Below are 12,183 nucleotides of genomic sequence, written 5' to 3' on the forward strand. Positions count from 1 at the left end.
ACAGGATTTAAAAAAGGAGATTAAAAAGCTTCAAAGATTACGTGATCAAATCAAAACTTGGCTAGCATCTAACGATGTCAAGGATAAACGTGCGTTGCTAGAAAACAGAAAACTGATTGAATCACAAATGGAACGGTTTAAGCAGATTGAGAGAGAGATGAAGACAAAGGCTTATTCGAGAGAAGGCTTGATGCAAAAGGAGCGATTGGATCCTAGGGATAAGGAAAAGGCGGACGCTTGTGAATATGTGACTAACGCGGTCGATGAACTTTCGAGACAGGTAGAAACAGTTGAGTTTGAGATCGAGCAGCTGGAAGGATCAGGCTCAAAGCGTGGGAACTCAAAGAAGGCAGCAGAACGCGTTGGACGATTGGAGATGATGAATCAGTCGAATGAACAGCGTAAATTTCACATCAATCGTTTAGAACTTATCTTGCGTTTATTGGAAAATGACCAGCTAGAGGCGGACAGGGTGAATGATTTAAAGGATGCTATTCAGTATTATGTAGAATATAATCAAGAGCCAGACTTTGAAGAAGATGAAGGATTATACGATGAATTGAATTTGGAGGAAGAGGAGGAGCTTTATGCTATCAGAGCAACAGACGAATTCCAGAGTGAGTGCTGTAAAAAAGGATATACGAAGCAAGACTAAAGATTGTGTATTTCAGATAAATCAGACTCAGAATCAGAAGAAAATCAGGAAGAGGAGCTACCAACGAAAGAAGGAAGTGTACCTAACTCGGCTCATTCTAATGATGAAAGCATTAAAGCAGGTAAATGCGACTTGTCTACTATAAAAATTGCTCATTCTGTCTTAAAGTCAAAGAGGAAGCTGATATAGAAATCAAAAAAGAGATTCAGACTGATTCAACTCCTTTGGAAACACCTGTAACTGCAGATTTTACTGATACACCAGCCTCTTCTTCTCAGTCTAAACCTTCACCAAAACCTAAAGGTAGAAAGGAGAATAAAAATGCTATAAAAAGAAAAGAGATTTACTATTTTTTTTTTTATTTTTACAGTCGTCTCGGCTTGGGTTGAACCACCAAAGATTGTGAACAGCAGCAAAAAATCAAAAACTAAGGAATTAGCTAAATTACCTGCTTCTCTTGCAGATCTGGGGCCTTCCTTTCAATCTGCTCAAAACAGACAATATGATATGCAGTACACAAATCAAATGCTTGATGCTAATTTACAATTCGTGCCTGACTTGATTGATTCTGAAATCCCAAGGATATACCAACCCAAAAACCCATTCAATACGCCCAACTATTACCCACAACAGCCATTAGCCATATTCGATAATCCCGCGCTTTATGAAAAACTTGATATAGACACATTGTTTTATATCTTTTACTACCAATCAGGCACATATCAGCAGTAAGTGTAACAAAAAAGTATGTCATGTGTAATTTGAACACCATCATAGGTACTTGGCAGCAAGAGAGCTTCGGAAACAATCATGGCGATTCCACAAAAAATATTCAACCTGGTTTCAGCGTCATGAAGAACCCAAAACGATCACAGAAGATTATGAGCAAGGCATTTATATTTATTATGATTATGAAAATGCTTGGTGCCAGCGTAAGAAAAATGATTTTAGATTCGAATATCGCTATTTGGAAGATTCATAAATAAAAATGAGAGCGTATGTGCGTATGCTGCGCTTCTTGAGGATACAATTCTGAATAAGGAGGAAATGAGTTTATTGTTAAAACTATATAAAGAAAATTTGTAATGATAATAAGCTATTAAATTAATAGCGTCGTTAGAACATTATAAAATTCGTAATATGGTTCAGTTTATAGCCCTCGAGATATAAACTTTTTTTATGAAGCTCGAGTATAAAAGGATTGAAAGTAAAAGATAAAATAGCTTCATTTATTACAAATAACCACCAGATCTTGTTAAGTAGATCAGACTTGTTTGTAATAAGGCAACTTGATAAGAGTTTTGAAAATGTTTACAATGAAGATAATTGGCTTCAAGGGATTTGTCTTGCTTGTGTTTTAAGAGTGTTATTCCAAAAGATTCAGGGATAAAGATACCTAATTTATTTGGTAAAATATATTTAAATTGTTTAAGTAAAGATAAGTGAAGTAAAATAGAAATAAAAGCTAGTCTATTTAATAGGCAAAGGAGGATAAAGCTTCATTTTGAGATAAGCTTTGATTTTGATACAAGATTCAAAAGTAAATAAAATCACAAACCGTAGTCATTGCTGGTATTAATGCCGATAGATTCTTCGTTACAATGTAACCATAACCGTGGCTTGAGTTGGCTTTGTTGTTACTACAGTATACAATGATGTTATTTTATTCGGGTTGTGGGTCGGGTTGAGCGTTTTATATTGTGAGATTGGAGTTTGTAAGGTTTTATAGTATCAAGTAGGCTTGTTATAAAGTATTTTTGACTTGAGATCAAGGTTTTGAATAGTGTTTGATTCCAAAATAGTACTAGATTGAATATAAGTTTGCTTATAATAAGTGACCAACAGATCTTGTTAAGTAGATCAAACTGTTTTGAGTAAAGTAAACTAAAAAGATAGAATAAAAATAAAATAAAAATGATTTACAATGAAGTATATATACTTCAAGAGACTTCTTGTTCTTGATGTTAAGTAAAATAAAAGAAAAATAAAAGAGATTTACTTTGAATGCTATTTATTGAAATAATCAAAAAGTAAGTGAAGTGGAGTAAAGTAAAGTAAATAAAGTATAAGAAACATTGATGTTATTTACAGTAGTTACAAAAACTATTGCAACGATTTGCAATTTTGAGGTAAATCGGTTCTCAGTTTATGTGAAATCGAGGTATCACACTGTATTCCCCACAGTGCATAAACTGGCCTCCGCTCTTTAATATACTAGATTATCAAAGGTTATGGAAACAAAATGATGGGTGTACGATATTTCAAGTTCCGCTTTTTTGAAACTTTCTTTATTGGAAAACTGGATCGCACCATTTGAGTTGCAAAATTCTCTATATTCCTAGGGCTAACTTTGTTCATTTTGATTTATGCCAACTACCCTGGGAGTATGCTTTGGGTTAATTATTCAAACAGCTTCAAGTTCGTTCAATTTAATTCTTCTTTTTATTGTTTATGCATTCAAGTCTTATACGTATAATCTACTAACGCCCACACCCTGCAGCAAGCAAGCCAATATTAGGTTAGCTGTTTTTGAAAGTAGATCATTCACAGAAATTATAAATATTTTTGGAATACATTCATCAATAGCAGACCGTTACGTAAAGAAGTTTTTAAAGAGTGGTACAGCATGCAAAGGCGTCCATCCTGTGGTTCCTCCTGTATTAACTAGAAAGTACATCGGATTATTGGTGCTCAAAGGAGATATACAGACAGCTAGAGGCTTGTTCCTCAGGCTAATGGAGCTAGGACTCTCTATGTCTTATATCACTGCAGTAAACATCCTGAAAAAAAAAAATGTCCATGCAAAGCTACAAAAAAAGAAGCTACTTTTAACAATTAAGCATGTTTAAAATAGCTTGGCGTAGGCAAAAGGATATAAGGATTGGAGCGTTGATCGATGAAGATAGGCAGTATTCTCCAATGAAACAAAATCTAGTTCTTGGGACACCGATGGCGTCAAAAACTATTGGACAAGAGCTAGCAACATATTGCGACCATATCACCTCGACCTTACACTGAAGCATGGCAGGCCTGATTGAACCTTATGGGGATGCATATCTTTATGAGGCCCTGGATATGCATATCAAGCTTGCGGTTAGATATTGAATTTGGAAGTACATCAACATATTGTTGGTACAACCTACCTGTATACATCGAAGTGCTTCAAGTGGCACAAAACACAGATTTACTTTCGACGGGACATTGAGCCTAAACATACATCTCGATCGACAACTATATAGCGAAAAGAACATAGGGTACGCCATCTTAGCACTGCTTATCATAAATCCCAAACTTAAAAGCTGTGGAGCACGTATGGCATCAACTTATGTTGCTACTGAGTGCATTTAAAACACATGCGACAAGTTTGGATCGTTAGTGACAAACATTATACGTAAAATGAAATATACTTAACAAATATATTTGCCAAAGTCATCTCAACAGCATGCTAGCAAGAATAGATGCAGCTATTAAAGCAAATGGTGTCATACACGTTTTGAAGTCGAATAATACAATTAATGAAATATGACTATTTTTAAAAATGTGACATTAATTTGACAATACCTCCATGATTAGCGAAGGAAAGCCGTAATCCGTGATGTCTCATAAGAGCCAAGATGCAGTTTTACAAATGACTATAATTTCACATTGATATGTTGAATCGTTGGAGATATGTTGGTCTCCGTGCGAGATTTGAACTCGCGTTGCAATAGTTTTTGTAACTACTGTATATGTTTTTGAGCTCTTTTTCCGCTTTCCATCACTTTCCATAGCTTTTTGCCTTATTTGGAAAGCGATAATACTTTAATACAAATAAACAGCATTGACAATAAAAATAAATACAACGACAAACACATATAATACAGAAACCACTACTATGGCTCCTGTTAGTAGAGGCCGTAAAGCTTCAAAGCCTATTCTTTCTAACGAACAAATACAAATCTTAACTGCACAGTTTAATACTCAACGTCGACGACTTGTATGCACCAACTGTAAAGAAACTAACTCCTTTCATCGCAATGGATCCATAGCTGGTGACCCTCCTCAACCTTGTTTTGTTTGCAAATCCTGTGGTAAAACATACAGTGCACCAACCATGGCTGAGATCTGCGAATTGGCATCCACTACAACAATGCTATCTCAACCCCTATCCCTTGACGTTATGATGGAAACTTCTAACACTCAAGACGATAACCCAGAGGCTATGCCTGTTTCTACAACAACAGCAACTGATATTGCTAGTCTTCAAGCAACGATTGAACGACTCTGTGCCGAACTCAAGCAAACGCAAGCTGAACTTAAGCAAGCACGTACTGAAATAGACATGCTTCGCAATCAACGTACTCAAAATCTGAACCAATCAACAATTGAGACCCACGATACTCAGTTTCCCTCTTTACCGTCAACTGCCCAGTCACTTCCTCCTTGGAAAGATACAGCCCGCCTCAACAGTATTAAACAATCAATGCTTGAAAAACGCCAACAACGCCGTATTCAACGACAGGAAAATGCCGCTCGCTTTTTACAACCTCCGTCTGAAAACCAAGGCTTTCAATATATTGATATTCCTACCAAAGCCCGAGTTCCCATCGGACAATTACGAAACCGTCTCCGTAGACTGGACATCAATAACAGCAGAATCTTGGACATTAATTATCCCACAAGAAATATTGTTGCCCTCTTAGTCCATAATGACTATGCACCTGAACTTAAAGCACATCTCCAAAAATTCAAAGTGACTGTAAATGAGAACTTCAACCCATGCGACGGATCTATCCTTATGGATCCTAAATATGAACAGAACACTAAAGAAGAGCGTGACTCCCTGGCTTTTATGCATCACTGTGATCGCATGAAGCGAGCTATTAACTATATTCGTGTTCCAGTTAAAACTGCAGTAGCGCGCTATTTTTACAATCAAGGCTGGATCGACAAACAAACATTTACCGAAACACTTACAACTACTGGATCTAAACCAATGGATGTCTTCTATGTCGATCAAGACGCAGATATGAACATCTCAGACCTCGATGACAATATCTCCCAATTATAATGAGTACAGTCTCAATCTCATTATTCAATGCTACTGGCCTGCCAAAACAAGCTATATCACCAATCCTTAAATTAGCTGAATCATCTTCTGTTTTACTAATTACTGAATCATGGCTACTCCCACCGAACAAATACCCTACATCATGGAAACAATTTCATACCTATGATCAACCTATCCAATCATTCAAGCATCGAGGTAGTCTTGGAATTGCCCTACTAATCAACCCACTTACTAGCGCTACTGTTCAACACATCCCACACAAAAACCCGTTATTAGCTAAGTATACATTATCATTCATTATATCTAAGATACTAGTTCACTGTCTATATCTTCCTCCTTCTCTTTCACACACAGAGGTTTCCAATATTCTACAACAATTACCTTTAGAGTTCCCCAATACAACATCAACCATAGTTTGTGGCGATCTAAATGCACGAATGGGAATATATACTGGTGACACACTCTTTAATTATCGTGGACGGCTACTACATGATTGGATACAGTCAAACAATATGATTACATGGAATGAGCGTTTAAAATATGGACGTCCTACTTCTATTACATATCATGGCAACAGTATCATTGACTATTTTATCAGTACAACGGAACTCACCGAACCAAAGCTAGTTATACGGGATGATCTATCACTCGATTCCAATCATAAATTTATGACGCTATCCTTTCAAACTAATATTCCTGGTAGCAATCTTCTTCCTCCAAAGAGGCTCACATGGCATTTGGGAAAGCTAAAGGACGATAAAAAGGTGACTACATATCAACAGGTATTCACAAACCTTACTGCTGATTTGATTCCACACCCTCCACCTCTTTTGCCCGATAGAAGCTCTGCCATTAATTATATCGAGGATTTTAACTCTGCTATCTGTCAAGCCATATACCAATCTCTGGATCAAGTATGCGGAAAAAGCGACCAGCAAAAAGATGCCGATTTACAAAAATTCTGGACAATTGAACTACAAGATACTTTTAATCTCAAAGAATACTATTACAGAAAATGGAGAAAAGCACAAGGGTTAAACCGCCTCAAATACTGGCTCCTACACCAGGAAACAAAAGCACTACTAAGAAGGATGGTACTACGACGACGAAGAGAAACATGGCATAGTTTCTGCGAGAGAATGGAACAAGGAGAGTATACAAAATCTATTGCAAGATTTTGCAAAATACGTAAAAATAGAAACCTAAAACCCTCTTTTACTACTTTAGAAGGCCCCCAGCATGCTGCTAATTTAATGGCATCTCATCTAAATTCTATCTATGCTGGACACCTACTTCATGAAACTGAACCCAGGCTTCATATTCAACAAGATTGCTCTGCTACATCTGCTAGAGAAACCTGTCCTATTCTATTGGACGACATACTCTCATCAATCAAACAATTACCCTCCAAAAAAGCTCCAGGTTCTGACCATATCCGACAAGAAATGTTACTACCTATACTAGACCGTCTTTCACATCTATTACTCTTCTTATTCCAACTATGTTGGTCGTGGTCATATACACCAGAAGACTGGAGAGTCGCCCAAGTAGTACCAATTTACAAAAAGGATGACCCTACTGAACCTAGCAACTATAGACCCATTAGTCTCACCTCCATATTTCGCAAAATACTGGAGCGCTGTCTATATCAATTCCTTGTTGACAATAGTCCTCCATTAGATCTAGCTCAAGGTGGGTTTCGTGAAGCCAGAGGATCGTTAGACCAAGCTTTATGTTTAGCTGAAATTTGCAATATTCTTCGCCGACACCATCGCGTTACCCCAGTTCTCGCTTTCTTAGACATTAAATCGGCATACGATACCGTAGACCGCAATTATATATGGCAGAAATTAGAGCACACAGTACCTACAGCTCTCTTATGCCTAATTCGAAACTTATTCGATGATGTCCAAATAGAAGTTTTGCTCAACAATGCCACCTCCACTCGATTTTCACCTGTCACGGGCGTCTCACAAGGATTTATACTCTCGCCCTTTCTTTATTCTATATATATTAATGACTTACCCAAGACACTACGCCCACAACCAATAGAAGAAGGCCTCTCTCCCGTCCAACTGCCCCCCCCCCTCATGAATTGTCTTTTATATGCTGACGATGTGGTACTCATCGCTGATAAGGAACATATGGTACACTTGCTGAAGAAGTGCGAAGATCACAGCCACAAACTTGGATATAGATGGAACCCAAAAAAATGCGTAATCTTAGATCCCACAGACCAACCACTAAAGTACACTCTTTACGGAGATGTTCTTGCAGCTCTACCTTCCTTCTCTTATCTTGGAATCCCATTTCGGCCAGGTGGATATCTCAACACTTTTGGCTTACTCAGCAATAATATCAACAAAGCACTAGCTATGATGAACCAACTATCGTCAATTGGTATTAACCCCAAAGGCTTTAGCCCACTTCTTGCTACTAGATTCTATACCCAGATAGTTCGTGCTCAATTAGAATATGGACTTGCAATAAATAAGATAACATCACTCCTAGCCAAGAAATTAGAAGATGCACAAAACATATGCCTACGCAGAATCCTTGGCGGCTCTAGTCGATCCTCTGTCAAAGTGATGCTGCATCTAACTAAGCTTCCTACAATGCAAGAACGCACTTATATATTGCAAGCCCAATTCTTGTTACGATCACTAACTCTACCGGACGATACTCTGCTTACCTGCCTATTACCTCATATACGTCGTTCGGACAGTCATTCATGTTAGTATAAGCTTTCCAAATCACCATTATGGGCACAGTGCCTACCCCAACCAGAGCAATTAGACAAACGTACACTTAAAAAGATTCAACTACAGTTCCGGCAAGACAATCTCAACCAGGCGCGATCATCTCGACACTCTATACTTCTTTCTCAATGTCGCCCAACGATATCATTAGACCCCATCCTTTGGCTACCAGGCGGCAAACTAGAACCCTGTCCAAGACATCCTATACAGATGCTTACAAAACAACATGCAGTAAGATGTCTCGATATGCACCACCGCTTACAAATGCCAGAAACAGTCCAAGATCCTCTATCGTTCCTTCTCAACAGATTACCAAACAGAATACCATGTTCATCTCACTCCGCCTCTCCATGGTTTATTCGTTGGCCGGTCATCTGTACTATACTTTATGAACTTGACTACCTATTCCATCATAAGGACCAACCGCCACCGCCATTTCAACCAGGGCAAAGATTCCTCGATTGGCTACCCTCTTCCCTTCACTAGTGACATTCACTTGTTTCCTTCACTCTCCCTCCCATATCTTTTTTACCCTTGATCCCCAAAGGGGTTTTTAGTTTCCATTAAACTTTTTATTGATCTGACCAGGGCGAAAACGATGCTATATTAGACATCATGCGCTCAAAATGGTCATTAATTTTATAAATAAAAACCAAATTTAAACGTATATGTTTTTGATGATTTTGTGGATATTCCATATTTTTGTATATTTTTCTGGATTTGAACTAGTTGGATAGAGAAAAGACAAAGGCTAACAAAGTTTGCTGCATTGCGTTACAATATAGAAGATTTCCTGAAATTTGAAAGTAAGGTACTGTTGTAATTTTTCTTCCTTTAATGGGTTGTAAGAGTTAACGGTTTTGAAATAGAACAAAATTGATAAAAAAGAATAAGACTTGAGGTATAGTATTGATATTGGATTCGCTTGATGTGAGTGACCACCAGATCTTGTTAAGTAGATCAGACTTGTTTGTAATAAAGTAATTTGATAAGAGTTTTGAAAGTGTTTACAATGAAGATAATTGGCTTCAAGGGACTTGTCTTGCGTGTATTTTAAGAGTGTTATACCAAAAGATTCAGATAAAAATACTTGATTTATTGATAAAATATATTTAAGATATATAATTGAAGAGAAGTCCAGATAAAAGTCATAAAAAGGTTGTCCTTTTTATATTCAAAAAAAAGATATAAAATTTTAGGAAAGGATTCCTCGATCAGGAATCAAATCCAAAAGAAGAAATAAAGTTGAAATAAAAAATAAAGTTCAAAAGAAAAATAAAGTTCAAAAGAAAAATAAAGTTCAAATGAACTTTAAGTTACAACATGTAACCATGACCGTGGCTTGACTTGACCTTGTTGTTCCTACATTATAATTTCTGTACCTTGCATTAATTTTTATGTACTGTTATTTTAAAGGTTGGCTTGTAGTAAGTGAGTTAAATTGGGTAAAGTTTGCTTGTAAAGCTTGATTTAAGGTTGTGATTGCCTTGTAAGTTGTTGTTTTGTATGGAATTTAAGCAGATGCTTGATAAGTAGTGACCACCAGATCTTATGTGTAAGATCAATACGATGTTTCTTGATAAAAGTTAAAGTAGGGTAAAAAGTTTAGGTAAACAGGGACTTTCTTGTTAAAGTTTGTTAATTATTGAGTAGAAATATATGATTTATTTAAACTGACTGACAATTTCTTCACAAAAAGATGGGATATATATATATGTATAATATTTTTTTTTTTTCTTTTTAGCTTTTCTTATTTTTTTGACCTTTTTTATATTTTCAACATTTTTTATCTTTTTAACTTTTTTCATTTTTTTAATTTTTTTTATCTTTTTGACTTGACTCGGCTAATCTCTGTGCATCTTCATTGCCATTTTCGTTACAGTACCTTCGGGTCAAAAATTATAATCAGCATCTTTACACTACAATGCAGCAACAGAATAGATGTTTTCAATCTCCGAAAACAAAATGAAATAAATAAAAAGTTCCCTGACGGGGAATTGAACCCCGGCCACGTCGGTGAGAGCGACGGATCCTAGCCACTAGACCATCAAGGATTTCTTGGAAAATGTGGTTTTGGAAGTTATATGTTCTTTTAAATTACCATAAAAGGAAAATCTCGTGACGTTCACTCTCTGATTGAGTTTTCTTTGCTTCGTCTTATATCGCTTCGCCATTTGTAATTGTTTGAAATTAATGTAGTTTTTTTCTTTATTATTTCTCACCATACTCTTTTCATAATTATTTCAAAGAGGAGTGCATGTTGTAGAACAGTGTCTGATCATGACGGACATTGTTGTTTTGTTCACAAAAATAAAAATGGAGATTTCAATAGGACCCAAAATTATATATGATTTTATTTAATAATATATGTCCAGAGTTTATATACTTTTCACAGTGTAGATATTAATATATGTGCTATGCGGATGGCGAAATGCCCACAGCCTTATGCAGATGGCTAAATGTTATATTCTATTATGCAGATCTTTATATAATTTAATATAAGCACTTGCTCCTCATTCACCAGTCTATTTTGGTAGATATACATACATATTAATAAAACTACATTTCCATATACTCACACTATCAATCGTTAATAATGCTTGATTGCTATACAATGATTATCTTTGGAGCACAACAATTGTGTTTAGAAAAGGGCGTTGTATAATGGTTAAGGTAATAAAAGAAAAGGTGGAAAGAAATATCAAGAAACAGTTTGAGTATTTTTTGAGGCTGATCTTTATTTCAGTTTAAGTTAAAGTAAAAATTATTCTAATTGAAGGCAGGTATTTATATCTTATTGAGTGAGTGGCTTGATATCTTCTATTGTTATCGTTCTTCTAATATTCAGGTACTTTAGCAAGTGTTATCTATAATTATGATTATGAAAACTTTTCATTTGTTCTTTTGTATGTCTGTCATAGATTATCTTTTATTCTGGGAATTCCTCACTGATTTGAATAACGTTATTTTACGCGTTATTTCAATTATGTGAAAGATTAGCAATATTCCTGACATTGGATTGGATTTGGTTATTTTAGTTGATACTTCTTCTTATCAAAGAACTCTCATGAATACAATACATATTCTAAAAGAACATGTTTAATTGGAATTGATTGTATGATCTTATTTAAATAAACTTATATTTTATTTTATTTTAATTATGATCTTGTATTAAGACTTATATTTATTAATGTCAACTACAATCAGTTACTGTTCTACAACAATATGAACAAAGAATTAACGAGGCCGAGCAATATGTTATGTTCTGGTAAGGTAATTATCAAAATAGCAATAAAACCAAAAGAATAATTTTTGAGACTGAACTTTATTTAAAACAACTTTAATTCTTAAAAAGAAATCATTACAAACTTTACTATTGATATTCTTCTATCAGTTGGCAGGTAAATGAGTAGTTATGAGCGTAGATCCAATCATTGACACGTTTGATTGAAGAATGATCACTGAATTGATTATGAAAATTTTTAATTCGTTGTTTCAATAAATCTTATTGTTCTTTAACTGATCCAGGAAATTTGTCCCGTCTTCATTGAGAGAAAGATATATTTATATGAAATGACTCCGGTCGGATCAAAGTTGACTAGGTACCTGATCCATAATTATCCATTTACAGAAATGATGAAATAGTAAGATCATGACTTATTTATAAACTCATGTTACTTTATAGAATGAATCTAATAGTGATAGTTTTTATATAAAAA

General features: G+C 35.5%; 2 protein-coding genes and 1 non-coding gene across 3 annotated transcripts; 2 read left to right on the forward strand and 1 right to left on the reverse strand.

Moving 5' to 3' along the window:
* Positions 1–127: 127 nt before the first annotated feature.
* Positions 128–1,637, forward strand: RO3G_08904 (uncharacterized protein; the record flags this gene model as incomplete). Its single annotated transcript, XM_067663489.1, has 5 exons — positions 128–617; positions 672–776; positions 824–958; positions 1,026–1,383; positions 1,433–1,637. The coding sequence occupies 5 exons, from the start codon at positions 128–130 to the stop codon at positions 1,635–1,637; spliced, it is 1,293 nt and encodes a 430-aa protein (XP_067519590.1).
* Positions 1,638–4,529: 2,892 nt separating this feature from the next.
* RO3G_08905 (uncharacterized protein) lies at positions 4,530–5,705 on the forward strand (the record flags this gene model as incomplete). The annotated part of the gene is made up of 1 exon (XM_067663490.1): positions 4,530–5,705. The coding sequence occupies one exon, from the start codon at positions 4,530–4,532 to the stop codon at positions 5,703–5,705; it is 1,176 nt and encodes a 391-aa protein (XP_067519591.1).
* Positions 5,706–10,446: 4,741 nt separating this feature from the next.
* On the reverse strand, positions 10,447–10,518 carry RO3G_19094. Its single transcript has one exon. It is a non-coding gene; the product is annotated as a tRNA-Glu (tRNA).
* Positions 10,519–12,183: the final 1,665 nt, after the last annotated feature.

The sequence above is a fragment of the Rhizopus delemar genome, genomic scaffold (genome assembly GCF_000149305.1).
Source record: "Rhizopus delemar RA 99-880 supercont3.6 genomic scaffold, whole genome shotgun sequence".
NCBI lineage: Eukaryota > Fungi > Mucoromycota > Mucoromycetes > Mucorales > Rhizopodaceae > Rhizopus > Rhizopus delemar.